General features: G+C 39.0%; 2 protein-coding genes across 2 annotated transcripts in view; one reads left to right on the top strand and one right to left on the bottom strand.

Annotated features, from left to right (window-relative positions):
* The first annotated feature begins 145 nt into the window (after positions 1 to 145).
* pno1 (partner of NOB1 homolog) lies at positions 146 to 3,416 on the top strand. The gene is made up of 7 exons (XM_034135864.1): positions 146 to 440; positions 1,206 to 1,352; positions 1,469 to 1,552; positions 1,702 to 1,762; positions 1,883 to 2,000; positions 2,928 to 2,998; positions 3,127 to 3,416. Exons 1-7 carry the CDS (start codon positions 243 to 245, stop codon positions 3,192 to 3,194), a joined length of 747 nt encoding a protein of 248 aa, XP_033991755.1. The 5' UTR covers positions 146 to 242; the 3' UTR covers positions 3,195 to 3,416.
* A 396-nt stretch (positions 3,417 to 3,812) lies between these two features.
* Positions 3,813 to 20,661, bottom strand: part of LOC117487201 (calcineurin subunit B type 1-like) — a 31,279-nt gene continuing 14,430 nt past the window's right edge. The window contains exons 3-6 of the mRNA XM_034135863.1: positions 13,016 to 13,192; positions 9,614 to 9,673; positions 7,977 to 8,161; positions 3,813 to 6,453 (exon numbers count right to left, since the gene is read on the bottom strand). Of these exons, the coding sequence (XP_033991754.1) occupies positions 6,406 to 6,453; positions 7,977 to 8,161; positions 9,614 to 9,673; positions 13,016 to 13,192 (470 nt within the window). The 3' untranslated portion in view covers positions 3,813 to 6,405. The remainder of the gene's footprint in view (positions 6,454 to 7,976; positions 8,162 to 9,613; positions 9,674 to 13,015; positions 13,193 to 20,661) is intronic.

Here is a 20,661-nt window from a genome sequence, read left to right as displayed (position 1 = left end):
TGTACGTATTTTAAACACACAAAATATTTACCCATTCACTCAACTGCCTTACAATAAATAATAGGACTCAAACGTGAGATATTTGTCTGTTACTATTCGAACATTTACAATTTTCTATCTACAGGCGTCAATGTTGTATCTGTTTGGGTCCTTTTCGTTACACGAGGACATCCACATGCCTCTGTATCCACAGTCTGCCTGAATATTTGACTGTTTAATTGGATTTTATATCAGTTTAAGATATGGACACTGAAACAATTCCAACCCCAGACGCTGGCGTTGCCATGGAGAGTAAAGAAGACACAGAGGCTTTCACAATGGTGAAGTCGAAAAAGACTCAGAAGCGAAAACGTGAACAAGATGGAGCTGACATGGACACAGAGGCGCCCGTGGCGAGCAAGAGACCGCAGTTTCCACCTATTTCAAGCGACAAATTAAAGGTAAATAAAGAGTAAACTGTCTCTATACATGTGTTATGTATGTGTTCTTCAATATCAACAGAAATACGTGTTTTTTGAAGTTATTAGTCTCCTTCACAAAGTAGCAAGTAACTAGTTTTGCGCTTGCGCAGTATGGTCTTGTTACTGCACTAAATAAAGCCACTGTATGTTATAAATGGCACAACACTGGTGGAAGAAGTAATCCGATCACTTGATTAAATACAATCTATTTTACAACAACGTAAACTACTCTATTACTAGTACTGGTCAGTGGTCATGCATTGGAAATAATAAGTCATAGTATGTAGGTATTATTAGCAAAATGTACTTTAAGTATTATAAATAATGTATTGATTGTACAGTACAGTACAGTACAGTACAGTACAGTATCAGTGTTTAACTATAATCTATCTATGATGTTGTTGGCCATCAACCTGCTCTGATTTTTCCTATTTTTGCTGCATTGCTAAAGTGCTTTTTATGCCCAAATCTTTTGTTTCTGTAACAATTTTGTTTATTTACTTAAGTTTATCACAGGCATTCAAAATCACAACACACACAGCAGTAAAAGGCCTAATGAGAGCACCCACAATTTAAAAATGAGCATTGCACATTAATGGATCAGTAATGAAATGTAGAAAAAGCACAATCAAACACACAAGTGACAAGTGCGCTTTAATTGTTAATACCAAAGTACATGGTAATGGTAATACTTGTTGTTAATGTTGTGTCAGTAAGATGAGGATTGTTATGTGTGTGTTTCAGGGCGCAGATGAGATGCGCAAAGTCGCTGTCCCGGCTCACAGATACACCCCCCTGAAGGAAAACTGGATGAAGATATTCACCCCCATCGTAGAGAACCTACAGCTTCAAGTTAGATTCAACCTCAAGACTAGGCATGTTGAAATCAAAGTAAGTTTACCCTTTAAATATAGGCGAAGTTGACTTTACTGGCCCTTTTTACAATGATTCCTTTCTGGTACCCACACGTTTGTCCACATTCTAATAACATGCCTTCTTTCTTCCAGACGTGCAAAGACACAAAGGACATCGGCTCGCTCACAAAAGCTTCAGATTTTGTTAGAGCGTTTATTCTGGGATTCAATGTTGAAGTAAGTGAACTAATGGAAGGTTTTGATAAGATGTATATGTTTTCATGTCATGGCTCTGGCATGGCTAACATATTCAACATACAAAGCTGCCAGTGGTTAAGATCATTTTGGACTGAAATCAAGATTAAAACGTCCTCTTTTCTCCCCAGGACTCCCTCGCTCTCCTCAGATTAGATGAGCTTTTCCTTGAAAGCTTTGATGTTACAGACGGTAAGATGTCATGATACATATTTGCCTCTTTAAAACGTTATGTCCCCTGCTACGAAATGAACTGAATGTCTTAAATCGTGGTGAGTATTTAATTGTTCCTCATGGTGTCTTTCTTTGCAGTGAAACCTCTGAAGGGAGATCACTTATCCAGAGCCATCGGAAGGATAGCAGGGAAGGGAGGAAAAACCAAGTTCACCATTGAAAACGTCACGAAGACTCGCATTGTGCTCGCAGAGACGTGAGTACTCTTCATTATTTCAGATCATTTTACCAATACAATACATAATATGCAAAAGAGCAAGAGCAGCACACACAGATTTGCTGCCGATATTACGTAATTTCGGATGGCGGCCCCACAGAAAGTTGCTATCAGAAACAATGCCTGACGTGTTTTGGACGTAATCTCGTCTTTGTTTACATTAGCAAGCCTCGCTAACACTCAGAGCTAACCTGTACTGGAGAGCACATGTGTTTTAAAAAGCAGGAAATAAAAAAAGGAACTCACCTTGTGATAAACCCGCAAGAGATAAAACATTTGAGCTCCATACTGTTTCAGAAATAATCCTTGAAGTGGTTTAGAACAGGATGGCGTTTTATCACAGCAGAATTGAACTTTGTCTCCGGTAGAATTCTGATCAGGCATTAGCTCCGCCTCCTCTTATTTTTTCAAGCTAAAGACCCAAAATCAGCATTTCTCTAACAGGGCTGCAAAAGAGGGGTATGAGCAGTATGAGGCATGGCTACAATGGGTGATCTGTTTGGTATTTTAAGCAATATAGGTATGGCCCTACAATATATTTTCCCAATATAGCATAATAGGTCCACTTTAAGTTCTTTAAAAATAAATGTTTTGCTTTCCGTAACTGTGACAAATGTTACATTGTATTAACTATTTTTATTATATTATATATTTGTAAAATTCTAATTCAACACGTCACCTTTGCCGGGTTTTTTCCCCGGGTTTTTGTTAAATGCCGAAAAAAACATTTTGATATAATTATTTAATGGCAATTGTGAATTCTTAGCTTGTTTTTTCCTTGAATGCATGCATTATATATGAACTTTTTTAGCTTTCAAATTAACTTGTTGGTGTACAAAATATAGAGAAATGTCTATCTCTTGTTTCTCTTAACTGATGAACACTCCTTCTTCTGTGTCTCAACAGAAAAGTTCACATTTTAGGGTCTTTCCAGAACATCAAGATGGCCCGGACAGCGATTTGTAACTTAATCTTAGGTAAGAAAGATGTTTATATGTGGAAAAATCAGTACAAGATTTTGGTTGATGTCGTATTTGGTTAAGAGCTCTTTGTACCCACATGCAGTGCTGAGAAGTGACCTTTAAACCCCTTTTTGCCCCTACAGGAAGCCCACCTTCAAAGGTCTACGGTAACATCAGGGTGGTGGCTAGCCGGACTGCAGAGAGATTCTGATTGGCTGATGTGTGTGTTTCACTGTCCCCCATTGGCTGGTGTGATTCCCTCGTTGATCTGGGACTTTTTTTCTTGGACTGCCACCTCAGGCTTCTCTTTTATGGCCCCGTGAATTAAGCTGAAACCTTTTTGGATCAGTTGAACCAAAGCATGAGGATAAATGGATACACAGAGTTCAAGTATCGGTTGTTTGTGTAAATAAATAATTTCAATCCCCACTAACGAATGAGTCACTGAAGTGTATCAAATGTAGAAATCATCAGGGTTTCCACAGGTCTTTGAAACTTTGTACTTTAGGAAAAAGTATAAAATCCTTAAAGGGTTTTTGAAAATACACATAAAAAGACACGAGTCATTAAAAGTGCTTGAATGTGTTTAAAATTGAAGTTATTTAGATTTTTTTCAAATTAAAATACAACAAAGTCTGCATGCATTTCTCCCGCAGTTGTGTCAGTTTTACACACTTCCTGCTTAGAGAAATGTAATAACCTTAAAGTGTGTCTCCCACTATGCAATGTTTGGTCCTTGAATTTGAGGAAACTATGCCTGGAAAGTCCTTGAAATAAAATATTAGAGCATGAGGAAATCTGGTCAATAACATCCCAAAGGAAAAATCTAAAACTTTCAACATTTCAAAGTTTATTTAAATGTATTTAATTTCATACAGTATCAAGTTTCCAACAGTCCCACAGCATAAGATGCAGCATGCAGAAAAAAGGAAAAACTTCAGATATCCCCACACAAACTAAAAAGAACCCGAGTCCCTCTGAGAAAAACAGCACTTACAACCTAAAGCGCGGTCTGAACTATACAGAGAACAGAGAGCCAGAACTGCATTTAACAAATACTTATATACAAAAGAAAGAAAAACATAAAAATATCCCCTTTAAGCTGAGTACAGTGTGTGGCAGTTTGAGACAGGATCAGATATGCAACCTTTACTGGAATAGAAGCATCTGGCTGACCCGGTTAAATACAAAACATGTAGTTCAGTTCATTTGGATTACCTCTCATAGTATGTGTATATTTACCAACGTTTGGCAAAATCCATATTGTATACCATTACATTCTTAAATATATTAACATCACCATCCATGTGTAAACAAGAGGATTATTTAAAAAAAAAAAATGGATCTACATGCACAACCAAAAAATATATATTTCCATGTCATGCAAGCACAGGGAGACCCAGGCGATGCAGAGCTTTTGGAAAACTGCTGATCAAACCTGAAGCTGGCCTCAGAAGCAAAATTATGTTTATAATAGGAAGCATATTCCTATAATAAATACAAAATGTGGTTGAATTTCTCCATGTTTGTCTTACTGGGTGTGAGGGGAGAAAAAGACAGAACAAAGAAGTGGGAGAGGAAGCCATCTTTCCAAATGGACACGTTCCAAAAAAACAAAAGTATACAGCCCATCCCTTTACACACTGATGCCAACGTGGTAAGAATTGAAGTGTTGACCCGTCCACTGAGAACATATTCAGAAGAGCTCCAATTGCTGTAATAGATGAGCGCGCATTGATAATATACACATAATGGTTATAAAACGCTGCCTGCAGATAACGGTAGGGTAGGTAAGAATGGAGAAACCAGCTCGAGTGCGCTAGAATTTGAAAGTACACAACCGGAAAAAATCTGCCCCTTCCTTCAGACTTCCTTATAGAGCCCCTCCTCCAACACACACGAACGCGCACATGACCAATGAGGGCACGAGATAAGTTTGTGCACAGATGGAAGGCTGACAGGCAGGTAGGCCATCCAGTTATTTTAGCCGGGCCGGCTCAGATGATTGGTCGTGCTTTTTACAGTACTACGGCTTCCACAGATGAATTTTTTTAATGTATTTATTGTCAAAGCATTTAATATATTCATTGCTATCGGGATGTTAAGAGCATTCCATGGAATATAACAAAAAGTGTTTCTGAAGTGAATTACCTACCCACCTTTAACTTGCCTCATGAAATCAGTGCAGTGCTTTATGAATGGTGTGTGAGGGTAACATGCATACAGACTTCCTCTGTGGTTTTATGAGCAGGGAAGTCATTTTAAGCTGTCTCCAAATCTGTCTGTGTGTGTGTCTATGATTCAATCAGGTAGCAGTACAACATTTTATGTTTACACGGTTTGTCCGAATAGAAACATGAGTATTAATATGAGGACTACTCTCAGCGGAAAAAGTGTTTCAGAAGTGAATTACCTACCCCACCTTTAAGTTGTTATGTACTCACTCTATTCACACTATATCTTCCAGTTCTTAGCCAAGTCAATCCAGCCTCTTGTCATTAAATACAAATCTCAGTGTGAACGCAGAGCCTTTCTTTACTTTGGAGATTGTCTTATGGATGCACACTGCTAAATGAGAGAGTAAACCAGTTTGCAGCCACAAATAATTTTTCTGGAAAGACATTTTCTTGGCATTAATATATCTACCTATGATTTCATGACAGGAAAACAAGGATAACCTCCAACAATATAAACACATTCTTAAGTATGATTAAAACTAGCTTCTCGCAGACAAAGACAAACATGGATTGCTTTACTGGTCTAATCAAAACAGAGGAAGGAAAATCTGAAATGTAGTTTGCATGTAATATGACTGGAGGGAGTGCCGGTCTGCGGGACATGAATGATGAAAGGTAATAACTTGAACTGGTTTCTGGATATGTTCTGGTTGGCACTTCATACCCTACTTTATTGTTGTACTGTAAGTCAAGTGTTCATAATATGCTATACACTTCCCCTTCAAGAGACAACCGTAGATATACTTGTGTTTCTTTATAAAAGACAAGAACAAAAACATAAATATCAAAAATAACAATTAACAAAAAAGAAAAAGAAAGGATGAATTATGAACAAGCCAACGAGCCCCTTTCCTTTCTCCCCCCCCCATCCAAAAATGGAGTTGCTCTCCAAAAATGACAGTTATAAGTCCTTCAGTCTCTTAAAGTGCTACGACCTGGTTATTGAGAGGATTACAGTTCAATAACACTTCAGTGTGGCTTCACAAGGCCTGTGGTTTCTGACAGAATGAGTGGCTTCAGAGAGAGAGAGAGGGAGAGAGAGAGAGAGAGAGAGAGAGAGAGAGAATACTTCCATTGAGTTACACAGAGAGCGCTTTGCCGGACGTCTGGAGCACATCTTCAGAGATGGTGGAGAAAGCGAGTGTTGAGGAGGAGGGGGGGGGGGGGTCGACGAGCAGGGAGCGCTCACACGTCCACCACCATCTTTTTGTGTATATCGAGACCGCCGACCACCTGGAGGGAGGAGAGGGAGGGAGGCAAAAGATAATACATTTATTATTCTAGTCAGATCATCAGAATCCTGGTTCTCTGTCTACCTTGTGTTTTTTGTGGGTGAAGCAGGCTTCAAACGACACATGCGGAAAGTATTTTTAAACGTTTTCAGGTTTAAATTATATCTTATAGATGTCTACTTTAAAGGGGACCGATCATGCAAAATGCACTTTTTGATGTCTTTCATACATAAACATGTGTCCCCGGTGTGTCAGGGAACTCACGCAGCGTCAGAAAATAAAACCCTCTCTCTTTTCCTCCGTACCCAAATCTCTAAAAACGGGGCTACAACGGAGCTGATCCAGATTTGCGGCCGATATGACGTAATATCGGAAATGTAGGCTGGCTTTACACCCACGGCCCTATCAGAAACGTTGCTATCAGAAACAATGCCCGACTGTTTTGGACGTAATATGGTCGGTGCATGTTTACATTAGCATCGCTAACACTCAGAGCTAACCTGTACTGGAGAGCATGTGTGTGAAGAAGCAGGAAATAAAAAGGAACTCACCTTGTGGTATAACCGGCAAGAGAGAAAGCCTTTGAGCTCCATACTGTTTCAGAAATAATCCTTGATAATCCATGATATGGCGTTTCATCACGGCAGTATTTAGTTTAGACAGTAGCTGCCGGGTCCCGCATGAGCTCAGCCGCCTTTTTTTGTTTTTGTTATCAATCTTTAATTTTTTTAAAGCTTTATACCCCAAATCAGCACTTTTGAAACAGGAAGTGAAATAGAGGGATATGAGGCATGGCTAGAATGGGTGATCTGTTTGGTATTTTGAGCAAAACACTTCATAGACATATTTTTATATATCTGAGACCTATGCTATTGCCTAAAAATAACATGATAGGTGACCTTTAAAGTCCCTTTGGAAAGCATATCCTCATTTTATCTGAAATGAATTTATTAATGTTTTAATGTCTTGTTTACTATTTAAATGTTGCCCTTCATGTAATTCATCATTCATGAAGAATTAATACTTTTTAAAATATTTGATCTGTGATGCACTTTGTACTTAAAACTTATAAATACAGTTTAATATTATTATTATTATACCTTTTTTAATCAATATGTATTATTAGTTTGGACTACATCAATATACTGTGATTCTTTTTGCTATTAATCTTCAAAATGGTCCCGGTTTGGCTTTTGACAGGACTGTATGACTATGAATATAAATATACGTTTATCTTACAGTTGTAATCTTTGAAAATATTGTTACACTAGCTTCAACTGGATGCCCTAAATGTAGAATAGATAATATAATTGATTTGTGGCTTGTTAGTGCCAAATCGTATGTATCAGGCTATATTTTCAGCCTTTACACCATATTTCAAGTATGAGACTAAAAACCCAGAGCTGTTGAGCATAAGCAAAAAGCTGTTTTGGTTTCCAGAGTTTTTTGCCCACCATAACATGCTTCATCAGCAGAAATCCCACCGCCCCACTCCCATAAAACCCCACTCTGTCTCAGACTTACTAAACAGAACTCTTCGAAGGATATCTTGCCGTCTCCGTCTCTGTCTGCGTTGATGATGGTTTTGTCCACGATCTGCTGCAGCTGCGTGTCCTTCAGGTTGCTGCCCACCATCATCTTCAGCACCTGGAAGAGCTCGCCGTTGGAGATGTAGCCGTCCTTGTCCATGTCGTAGATCCTGAAAGCGACTGTGAGCGCGGGGTGTGGCGTGAGGGAGGGGAGGAACAGATGAAGAGGGAGAGAAAAGAGAGTAAATCATTAACACAGCAACAGCTACCAAGCACCAAATGTAAGGAGGTATTGTCTCATTGTTCATTTGTTCTTTGCTCCATAGCGTCTCTTGATAACTGGACTTAAACTCCCACTGTACATTTTACATATTCAATTTAATATTTATTACATTTTTTTAACTTCTTAATGCTATTTTATTTCTATTTCTGAAATATTTTGGACTGTTTATTTCTAGTGTCTCAATTTCTCTTATGTACATTGCCTTGTTTTTTATGCTGCTGCAACGCAAACATTTCCCAAATTGGGATCAATAAAGTACTATCTATCTATCTATCTATCTATCTATCTATCTGTCTGTCTGTCTATCCATCTATCTATCCATCTATCTATCCATCTATCTATCCATCTATCTATCCATCTATCCATGTATCTATCTATCTATCTATCTATCTATCTATCCATCCATCCATCTATCTATCTATCTATGTATCTATCTATCTATCCATGTATCTATCTATCTATCCATGTATCTATCTATCTATCTATCTATCTATCTATCTATCTATCTATCTATCTATGTATCTATCCATCTATCTATCCATCTATCCATGTATCTATCTATCTATCTATCTATCTATCCATCTATCCATCTATCTATCTATCTATCTATCCATCCATCCATCTATCTATCTATCTATGTATCTATCTATCTATCCATGTATCTATCTATCTATCCATGTATCTATCTATCTATCTATCTATCTATCTATCTATGTATCTATCTATCCATGTATCTATCTATCTATCCATGTATCTATCTATCTATCCATGTATCTATCTATCCATGTATCTATCCATGTATCTATCTATCCATGTATCTATCCATGTATCTATCTATCTATCTATCTATCTATCTATCTATCTATCTATCCATCTATCCATCTATCCATCTATCCATCTATCTCTCTTAATCTGTGAGAGTCAACTACCAGACTGACAGTGAGGGTTCAGACTCTGTTACAAGTTCAACTTATTACCCTTATTAAACATTGTCCCCCATGATAAACTTTTGAGCAAACCAAAACAACAATCCCTGGTTAAACAGGAGTCTAAAAGTTTTCCAAACCTGTTTGTTTTGAGAGGTTTGTCTAACTTTAAGCATGTTGAGACAGAACAGCAATGAAAAGCTAATAGAAACCCTCAGGTGGTGGACAGAAAAGTAATTTTCAAACACTGCTCAACATTTTTTCCCAGAGGAGTTTATTTGTAATAGCAGTGGTGAGACACACAGAACCGAGACACACTGGTTTTAGTCCCAAAGCAGCAAATCAGGCAGGTATATTTGGGGATAAGAGACTTTGAAACCGTAGTGCTACCATCAGTTTGAATGAAGAAACAGCTTTACTTACACCGGAGCTTCTGCTCTTTGTCCCCCTTGACGCTGAACTGTGAGACTCCCTCAATGAACTCTGGGAGAGGAAAGAACAATCAGAGATTTGGGTATTAACAGGCTGATGATAACATTATGGCAGTATTGTAATATATTGATAGTGGCTGTACAAGGCCTATGATAGAGCTAAGGCAGGGGTGTCCAAACTACGGCCTGGAGGCCAAACCCGGCCCCATTTTTCCCCCAGCTAATAAAAAAAGTATAATGAAATATGGCCCACAAATGAAACTTGTGCTTGTCATAGATCGTACTTCTGAAATATATGTGTACAAATATATGACACAGTATTCATGTGTTAATGAGCCCACTTTTCAAATAAATTCAGTCAATTAAAGTTGGAAACATTTTCAAACAAATCTTAGTTGATCAAAAAAAAGCCCAATAACTTAATTACATTACAAGCTTGAAATCTACCCTTTATATTTCTGCTTTTTAAAAGCAATCTGAGGCTTCTGTTTTAAGGAATGAGCTGCCAACAAAAGAAATGAAACCCTGTGGAAGCTGTGATGGAGGCTGTTGTGTTTCTTAACCAGTTCAGCCCTGAGCCTGTTTTTCAGGTCTCAGGCTCGAAAATGACATTCCCAGAACAAATGACTATAACTTCACTTCTAAAAGGGGTAAATTAATAATCTTTTTTCTCAAAGCAATGATAAACCTGTGAGTTGGATGTAGAAGAGTCAGAATCAATATAGATGTTTTTTATTTTAAAGTAAATTCAGATTGAACATAGTAAAAAAATGTAAATTATAGTGTCCGTCCAAAAAAAAACATTACTTATAGTGAAAACCACCCTTGAATGATGGGTTAGTAGACTAAAAGCTTTTGGAATCCAAACTATAACATATAATAAGTACCCTGTATCAAGATTGACTCAAAACAAGTGACATTTGACTTTTTTAGAGAGATTTAGAAAAAAAAAAACACTTCTGGGGTCATTTGGGTGGATTTTCCATATCTCTGGCCCCCCTCGGTCGATTTTGATGATTGACACCTCTTTTTAACCGTTAGAGCCAATAGAATCGAGGGGTAGTTCCTAAATCCATCTAAACATTACCCATTGGTAAATGAGTGATGCGTAGCATGCCCAAAACCGGAAGCTCTCATACACTCTCGTAGCTCTCATAGCAACTATATATGAAAACTCAGTTTTTGACATAAACGTTAATGATGGATTATCAGTAATAATTTTTAAGTGACAGACATATTGGATTAACCTATGGATTAACCTATGGATTAACCTATGGATTAACCTATGGATTAACCTTCAGCAGCGTTTTAATGCCATTGAACACAACTTTTGATCAGAAAACAGCAAAGGTAAGACGCATTTGCCGTTTTGGCCCCGTAAAGCTAAGTTGTGTGTTGTCTGGTTTCGCCTTCGCTGGTCGCACAGTGATGATACTTATACCATTGGAATCTGTGGAATCTCAGCTTTCATATGATATATTGTTTGTGCAGTCAATCAATGAAGTATAACATATTTCTACCATAAGTTATGTGCTAAGTGCGTTAGCCCTCTTTCGCTTAGTGCTAATTCAGAGGCTTGGCGTTAGACTTGTGTTTTGTTTCGGTAAAAATGGTTCATATTGTCTGAGTCACATTCATAGTTTGTTAAATGTTAAGAAGCCCTCAGACGCTGTTTCTTACAAGATGTTGCCGGTACCGGGGGCATGGGGCTTGCATTTTCTAGTATCAAGCATGATTTACCTACATTTGATTGATTTTGCTAACTTATAACTTAACTTATGAGGCGATATACCTCATCTCTAGTGAGTGGCCCAGCCCTTTGTATGTTTTTCTGTATGTGGCCCTCACTGAAAAAAGTTTGGGTACCCCTGAGCTAAGGAATATCACACAAAACAAACTTAACAATCCAAGAATATTGAATAATATATCAGTGTATTTGAACTCTTTCCCCAATCTTTATTCAATGATTAACATTATTTAATTAGCATATGATTCCCTGCTTTCCATTTTGGACCGATCACAAACCAGGTCTCTAGTGAAGGTAATTCTTGTTTGTTTGCTCTGGATGATGACTGTTGTCTTGCACACAGTCCTTTTACAGTATTCCTATGTGACTAACTTGCGTGATGGGAGACTCAACCGGACTTCTGTCAAATAATATATGTCAGGTAGTTACCATCACATTTCCTCCACACAGTTCACATTCAGCTGAAACATATTTGGTGTCTTCTGAATCTGAGGCAGCTGTTCTGTTATTTTAAGGACGTACTGAGCTTGATGTATGCTTGCAAGGCGTGACTCGATTAGAGCCTAGATGCCAAATACCAACTCAATTCACATAGTAAGTCCATTTATGGGAGAGAGCTGGCTGAATTTAAAATATGAATAGGCCTTCAGATCAAATTAAAGCAATTACTGAGGCCTAATTTGTTAAACCTCTTGGTGCTCTGCTAAAGTCACAACAACATATAGGGCTAAACTGGGAAAGTGGCACTTCAGAGTTTAAAACCTAAGATGAGTGTAGAGCAATTTAGAGTTTTTCTGAAATATGATTACATCTTGCAGTGTTTTTGTGTGTTTAAATCAGCTCACAAACATAACAGACATAGTGCAGAATAAAGCTGTAAAACTGTTGTTTCCAGAGTTTATATTTCAGGGTATATGCAGGAATCCTGAAGTCAAATGTAATACCTTTTAAGACCTTTTTTAAGACCCTTTCCACACATTTTAAGACCTCATCGCCACTTCGAGTTTTAACCGGTTACATTGGCGACACACTTTACCTCACATTTACTATATACAGTATTGATTGTCCTTCCTCCTTAGCTTCCAACCATTTGAACGCAAACTTGCATTTCCCCATAACGATGTTGTTTAACAACCGGCGTAAACGGACCTCCGCGCGCTATCAAGCAGTGAGCGTGCGATGTCCTGTTCAGATGACGTCTAATCCAACGGGATGCCATAAATAAACTACACAGAATCACACTACACACCTACGCAATGATTACATTCAGGCAGACTGTAGAATACAACCTCTTTGGACAATTTATATACTTATTGAAAACAAGCTACAAAATGTAATACCTTGGGAAATGCCGTTTAATATTTTTAATAGCCTTCATTTTCGCTAAATTGATTTATCAACTTGTAATACTTTTTAAGACCCCGCGGACACCCTGTATATACCTGGCTGCTAAATCCTCAGAACCGTTACAGGATGTGTATTTTGTAACTTTCTTTATTTTTTTTATTATAATTGTTTATCTTTATTACTTTTGTATGCATGCTTCTTAGGTAACATCGTCTTTGGCTCTTTTCTGCTGTAACAATGCACATTTCCCCTCTGTGGAACTAATAAAGGTATTGTGATTCTGATTCTGATATGGCCTACCTTTGAAGTCCACCTCTCCGTTCCCGTCCGTGTCGAAGATGTCGATGACCCTCTGCACCAGCGGGTTCTGCTGCAGCTCGGGCAGCGACATGAACTCCTCCACGCTCAGAGAGCCCGAGTTATCCAGGTCGAGTTTCTTAAACCTCTTCCCTAGCCTCTTAATCTCATCAGCATCGACTGCACAAAGACGCAAAGAGAGAGAGAGGGAAATAGATGAGACATTTTCCTTGCAGACATTTAAATAATGTTCTAAGCAATTGTCAGAATAAGAATTCAGTAAGTGTGCAGGGGTCAGACAGATGGTGCCCTGATAGCACTCAAAACTCAGCCTTAAAAGGAACGGAAAGAACATGGAATGAAAACAAGATTTAGGTCGAAATGACAGGAAAATGAGACACAGCACAATGCACCTGCAAATATGAATATCCTACTAACACCTGCATGAACAGTATACTCATACATTGAAGTAGCCAACACTTGCATCTAGGTCAAGGACACCACTTCCGGCCCGCACAGGACGGAGCTCCGAGCAGACCCACAGAAACCACAGTACATTTTGTTCTGCCTCCTCCACAGAGACCTCAACTGGGTACAACTATTGAAAAAGCTAGTACAGATGAACACATTTGACCTTAAACCAATCCCCGGTAGAAGTGATTAGAGTAAGAATGATCAGAAAGACAAACACATAGATCTTGCAAACTTACAGCCTTTGTTGTCTACTGGTGCTTTCTTAATATTGAATTTCAGTTGCCCTGCCATCAGAAACAGCTCCGCAGCCGGTGTAATGCACAATGGCAAGGAGTAATCCAGAAGCATTAATAGCGCCAGTTAATAATTACTATATAAGCTTATTCACACCTTGTCACCTGATCCTGTCGGCCAATCACAAACTACTAGAGCTGGGATCCTATATGACAGGAGCTATCTATTAATCTACAAGAGAGAAGGAAAGGTGCGACTTAACGAGGCAAAGACTTTATTCATATCAGATTTATTAACCTCCACAAGGACAGGGAAAGATAACAGTGAATGTTTGATGTTCACAAAAGCCAATATAAACCTGATTCAAAAGCAACTCTTACCCATGCTCTTTTAATCATACACTGCATTCAAGAGGATTATTGTGCTCATCTTCAGGTTATATTTTGTGTCTCTCCTGGGACATGTCTCCATGCTTTAATGTTCAAAAAGCTCTTTATTTTTCTCATACTGCCTGTGCTGCAGCACCTCTTTTCACCCTCTGTCTGAAACCAGAGCCCAGTCTGCTGATTGGTTAGCTGGCCGGCTCTGCACCTGGTCAATTGAATTAGTGATACAAAAGCCACTGCAGCCTGGTAATTAATACAGTTTGCCCTGTGAACCGATGCAAACAAACAGCCCTCAGTGTACAATGGATGCCTCTAATACTGTGTTTCATTTCCATAATTTTTGCACACATTAGGTGGATGTATTCTGAATGAGCAGCCGCTGGTTTACTGCTTTGTTTGAATGTATCTGAATACTACTGATACACGTTGAATCTGCACACAAACAGGTACAAGCAGATACAAGCAGCCATGTTTCTGTGTCCCACTGTGTGTGAGTTATCGGAGCAGAGCACGCGGCTGTCCTCTCACACAAAACACTTCCTTATCAGCAGCCTCCCATTTCCTGTTCACGGCAGATGACACCAGCTTAGTCACAGCTACAGATAATCATTAAAGGGTAGGACTTGTATCAAGGGAGCTGCCCTGAGGCAATACTTTTTTAATTTGCAGTGTGGTAATAAATGTATTTTTGCTTTAGGGTTCAGCCTTTTCCTGACACACACACCTCACATTCTGCATGTTGGTGCAAAACCAACGGCACAGAACAACTGAGATAGCATCTGTTACTTTAGTCCAGCAATAACTTTATAATTAAGTGTAAAGTGTGGACATTTCAACTTGAATTTAAACTGCTCTACGGTTCTGTGTATCTCAAAATGTTGAAAGTGGTATTATTTCTGTGTAAATCAACAGATTGAGACTTCCAGGGTTTAGGGTTTTATTCCCACTCTGGCCAAAGGTCTTAATGTGCAAACATTAAGACCTATAGTAACCCTATATTTGGGCTTATTGTGTACGAAATAATAGGATGATGTAACCTCAATAGTTGTATGTTGTTTTTTTATTTGTGTGTAGTGCTAAAAATCTATTTTTCATTTAAGTCATTTTTAAGCTATTTTTTACAAAAATAACAAGTCACCAGCCCCTTCAAAAAGCATGTATTTGCTGTTTTTAAATTGTAAACTTCAACATTTGTGGGTCTCTGATTATTGGTCAGACACATCATGACATCTGAACATATCCCACTAGGCTCTTGGAAGTTGTTATGGGAATAGTATAGCATGTTATAGACCAGATGATTCATCAAATAATAGGCAGATTCATCAACAATGACATTAATCAATCTTAAGTCCTATAGATATGTATACACCTGACACTCTGTGAAGTAGAACCATGTTGATGTTAACCTTTTAACCGGCCCCCTTTTGTTGCTTTACAGTCAGGTGAGTGGCATAAAAAGGATCCCAGATGAAAAAGCCCTCTGACATTTACTAAACGTGGTGCTGTGGCTGCGTGGGGAACATCTGAACACCGAGCACATGATCCCTTCCTGCCCCCAGCTGCACAGTGAGTAGCTGCGGCTATTATTCATGCTTTCACACAGTCTGAGTCCCCTTCCTGGTCTCGACCCAACAAGCTCCTCGTCTGCCAGAAACCCAGACAGACTCCCAGAGGAGCCAAAGAAAACTCATGACTAAGACCATGATGCAGCACTTTTACTACAGCATCCAGTTTCACTTACTTATTTGACATTTGTCTCCTTCTGAAAACTGTTAGCAAGTCCTGCAGCACAGTGGGAGGTTTACGGCTTTACAGAAGACACTGAATACTAATGGGGATCTCTGATTTAACTATTGCCTCATGCAAACGCTTTACAGTGAGTGCAGTGAAAAAGGCTTAAATGTCCTCGAGCTTCACAAGCACCGACTGCCAACATCTCCAAACCTGGTGCGATGACAGGTATCGAATAACTGTCCAACAAATGAACTGCTCGGCAGCCTTGGTTTGCTCACAGTAGGAAGAGCAGAACCAAATAAAACGCTGGAACAAAGGGTCGCAGGTGTGGGAACAAATAGGAGAGCCAGGGACGAAAAGGATGAGATGTTCTTCATTTTTTCAATCCAAACACCTGCACATGCAATTACAGACGGGAGGGGGAGTTGCTCTTGCAGAAAGAGTGATGGAGAACACATGGAATATTTAACATTCTGTGTGTAGTTCATCTCTTCATTACTATGTTTAACGAAACAGCTTGTTGTGAAGGGATTTGAAGTGAGTAGGTGGGATAAAACTGTAAAATGGACCCTGTTCTTGCTGATAAGTAGCCTCCTCTACAGAGGAGGAGGAGACGGATGTTTTTAAACCCAGCGCAGGCCTTACTTTGCATGTTTCAGCCTCTGGCGGGAGAGACAGCTGCGATGATGTGGGCGATGTTGAAAACTGACACTCGAATGCACATCTTTGTCCCGTGGGGATAGTTAGAATATGGATACAGGCTGCAGGTGGTACATGATGGTTAAATCACATTTAAACCTATGATCACATTTGGTGCAGGAAATTAGATTTTTGATATACCTTTTAGGGCAAAAGATTCATTTTTACATTCACCAAGAGGATGAAAAGATGATATGTTGATTTAATACGTAAGATATATGTCCATTCATTTGGTTTAAACAATAATATAGAGGCAAAATGGAAGATTTAGGAGAAAATGATAATGTTTTATGTGACAGGAGCAGCTCTCTCTGCGGGAGCTCCTCACACTGCGGTGCTAATGATCGTCTCTGAGGGAGACCCGATGTAACTGTGAGATGATTATGATAATCTCATATACTCCGACACAGAGGACACACACTTTCATAAGCGCTGTATGCACCCTCAACTGTGTTACTAGGCAACTGGAACCTGTTAGCCCCACGAAGACACACACACACACACACACACACACACACACACACACACACACACACACACACACACACACACACACACACACACACACACACACACACACACACACACACACACACACACACACACACACACACACACACACACACACACACACACACACACACACACACACACACACACACACACACACACACACACACACACACACACACACACACACACACACACACACACACACACACACACACATCATTTCAACAATTGCTCATGAGGTGAACGCTTGAAAACACATGCATATGTAGAAGTCATCAGCTTCAGGCTCACACTCTGTCTGTCACACACACACGAGCATCGATTCACATGAATAATACTGCAGTGTTTGTCCAAATGTCCTCGTTCTGCTGGATGTTGTCTTGCATGTCTTAATGTACTGCTTGTGCCGTTCTAGCTGTAGTTCTGTGTGTCGAATTAGGGCTGGGAAATTACTCAAAAACTCAAATCAAATTAGGATTTCGGCTACCAGGCATTATGAGACAAGATAATTGTTTTAAATACAGAACACCTGCGCCTTTTCTTTACAGCAGTTTTCACTGAGTTTCTCACTGGACTATGTTTAAAGGTGGGGTAGGTAATTTTGGAGAAACCAGCTCGAGTGTGCTAGAATTTGAAAATACACAGCCGGAAAAAATATGCCACTTCCTTACAGAGCCCCTCCTCCAACACACACGAACGCGCACATGACCAATGAGGGCACGAGATAAGTTTGTGCACAGATGGAAGGCTGACAGGCAGGTAGGCCATCCAGTTATGTTAGCAGGGCCGGCTCAGATGATTGGTCGTGCTTTTTACAGTACTACGGCTTCCACAGATGACATTTTTTTATGGATTTTTTGTCAAAGCACTTCAGATATTCATTGCTATCGGGATGTTAAGAGCATTCCATGGAATATAACAAAAAGTGTATCTCGAGCCGGTTTCTCAAACTTACCTACCCCACCTTTAAGGTAGTTTACCAAAATGTTGTAACAAATGTTTGTGTTAGTGTGTGCCACATTTTATCTAAAATATTTTGGCCTTTAATATATCTAGTGGTGTTCAGTAGATTCAAGTTGTATAAGTGCAATGACTTTACGACAAAGTTGACCTTTTTTTTGTATGGAAGGTATTTTATGTGTTGATCAGTATTCTTTTCTAATTTATGTAATTTCTTTAAATACATGTATTTTTGTCTGAGTTTTTTAAATTATATTTTATAAATTAAATCCACCGTTAAAAAAGGAAAATGTTTTATCTTAAAGTGGACCTATCATGCTATATTTGAATAATATAGTGTAGGACCATACCTATATAAGGCATATTTATACTTTTTTTTTCTTCAAAATACCAAACAGATCATGCATTTTAGCCATGCCTCATTTTGCTCAATTTGAAAAATGTTAGCTCTGTTTTTGCAAGGGCAGATTCTGTGAGAACAGCACCATCTACTGGCATGGCTTATGTACTACAGCGTCTCCAGCGCTTTCGAACGGCAATGGCCGTGGCTGTCTCCTCCTGATTGGTGGAGTTGGCCCAATAGCCGTAGCGCCACCGTCCTGACGTCAGGACAGTGTTCAGGGGCCTCATTTATAACGCCTTGCGTAGGATTGACGTAGGAAGGTTGCTTACGTAGTACAAAGCACAAAAATAGGTACATAAATTTTCCGCCATTTTCCAATTCACAAAACATTGCGTACCGGCGAGGGAAGTGCGTACGGCACTCCCTACGCCTGTTTCCCTTGATAAATCACAATCGACTCGTAACGCCCATATTTGCCTATACATAGTCAAAGAAACGCCCATTCATTCATTCATTTTGACTGACTGCATGAAGAAGATCGCAGGAAATGACGATAGAACAGCTAAAAAAGACATCTCACACCGTGTCAGATTTTGGTTATTGTGGGGAGGTCGAGATAAATCATATTGTTTGGTGGATGCAGTTTGAACCAGAGTAGCAGCATGGAGGTCGGATCGTCACCAAAATAAATAAATAAGTGGTCCGAAAAAAGTTAATGACAAAAAAAATACACATAACTTTCCTCAGGCAGTGTGTTTGTCCCGGGGACAGGAGACACCCCCTTGATGAGAAACTGTAAGAAATGATCGGGGAATCCCTCCGGAGTGGAGTCATGACGACTGGATCTGAATTATTTTTGTTGTATTTGGTGGTTTGTGTTCCAGCTGTCGATCAGCAACTATATATACATAATCCACCAGTTAAAGGAAATACAACTAATGGATTGTGTTATATTAGCTGTACAATTTACCACATATGGTGTTCTTAGTTTCCATACCTCCTGTGTTTTACGAGCTACTTATCAAGTCTTGGCAAACGGCATAAAACACGATTAAACGTGATAGTATATAAAACCATGCTCGTATCTACAACCTATAGAAATGCAAAACGGCGTCAGTTTAGACGTAATTCTGTCCTCCTGCTTACCGCATAATTTATGAGAAAACATTTCATAACATTAACACAACATATTCGAGGTGGTTTTAAATAGCATATCCGTATTTATTTATTTCTCCAAGTTATGTTTTTGTGTGCACTGAGGAGTCTCAAACAGGCGTTTGTTTAATCATTTAAAGATTGGCTTTAATCAATGTTTGAAAATGAATTCTTCATATTTGATAAATGAGAGGTAACATTTTATTTATGGTATTATTTCCACATATTTCTCTCCATTCTTCCTTCTGCCAACGGTGTCGCAGTTTCTCGTCTCTCCCGTTTGTGTGCTTAGTGCGTACGCATGGGTTAGAGTTTGCGTGGAGGACAGCACATTTTCTCGTCAAGTTAGTATTTTATAAATCGCAAACATTGCGTAGAAACTGGCGTACGCCATTTTTTGAGCGTATATCCCTTTATAAATGAGGCCCCAGATCTGGATCAGTTTTTATCAGATCCGTTGCAGCCCCTTTTTTAGAGATTTGGGTATGGAGGAAAATAGAGAGGGTTGTATTTTCTGACACTTGGTGAGTTCCCTGGAACACCGGGGACACATATTCATGTATAAAAGACGTACAAAAGTGCATTTTGCATGATAGGTCCCCTTTAATTTCAATAAATGCATGAAATTCTGAAATACAATAAGTAGTCATGTTTAGTAATGATTAGCCTAATATTGATCATGATGATGATTAAAGCAGCCCTATGTGAAAACTGAACTTCCATCAATAGGCTGCATATTATGAAGCACAAAGTGTATCAATATGTGTTTTCACGTTATTGCAATACAGATTATGATTCAACAAAAGACAATCATTGTTTATTAGATTTAGCATTTGCAAGTTCAATATCAAAATCAATACCAGTGTTTTCGTAATTGATGCAATCTTCTTTTTGGGAAGCCTCTCTGATGGCACATCACACGTTCTTCCCGCCCATCATTACTGCAACCACAGCTAACAGCTAGCTGAAGCTAAGCAATAAACAGAGTGCTTCTGGCATTCCCTCCCCATTTGTGTTCAATTATAAAACACAATGTTCCCAAAATGTCATTAATGAATTTGCTCTCATAAGCGCGCTGGAGTCATGTGACTGAATTAACTCTGAGAGGGAGGAAGTGATACACAGAGAGAGATTCAGCCGACATGTTACTG

The sequence above is a fragment of the Trematomus bernacchii genome, unplaced genomic scaffold, assembly GCF_902827165.1.
Source record: "Trematomus bernacchii unplaced genomic scaffold, fTreBer1.1, whole genome shotgun sequence".
NCBI classification, from domain to species: Eukaryota; Metazoa; Chordata; class Actinopteri; order Perciformes; family Nototheniidae; genus Trematomus; species Trematomus bernacchii.
This window is presented reverse-complemented; position numbering and strand designations above follow the sequence as displayed.

Bases quoted from the DNA above. Each gene is read 5' to 3' on its own strand.
- pno1 (XM_034135864.1), top strand. From the start codon at position 243: ATGGACACTGAAACAATTCCAACCCCAGACGCTGGCGTTGCCATGGAG. The intron at 1,553-1,701 runs GTAAGTGAACTA...TTTTCTCCCCAG, and splicing joins TTCTGGGATTCAATGTTGAA to GACTCCCTCGCTCTCCTCAG. The intron at 2,001-2,927 runs GTGAGTACTCTT...GTGTCTCAACAG, and splicing joins CGCATTGTGCTCGCAGAGAC to AAAAGTTCACATTTTAGGGT.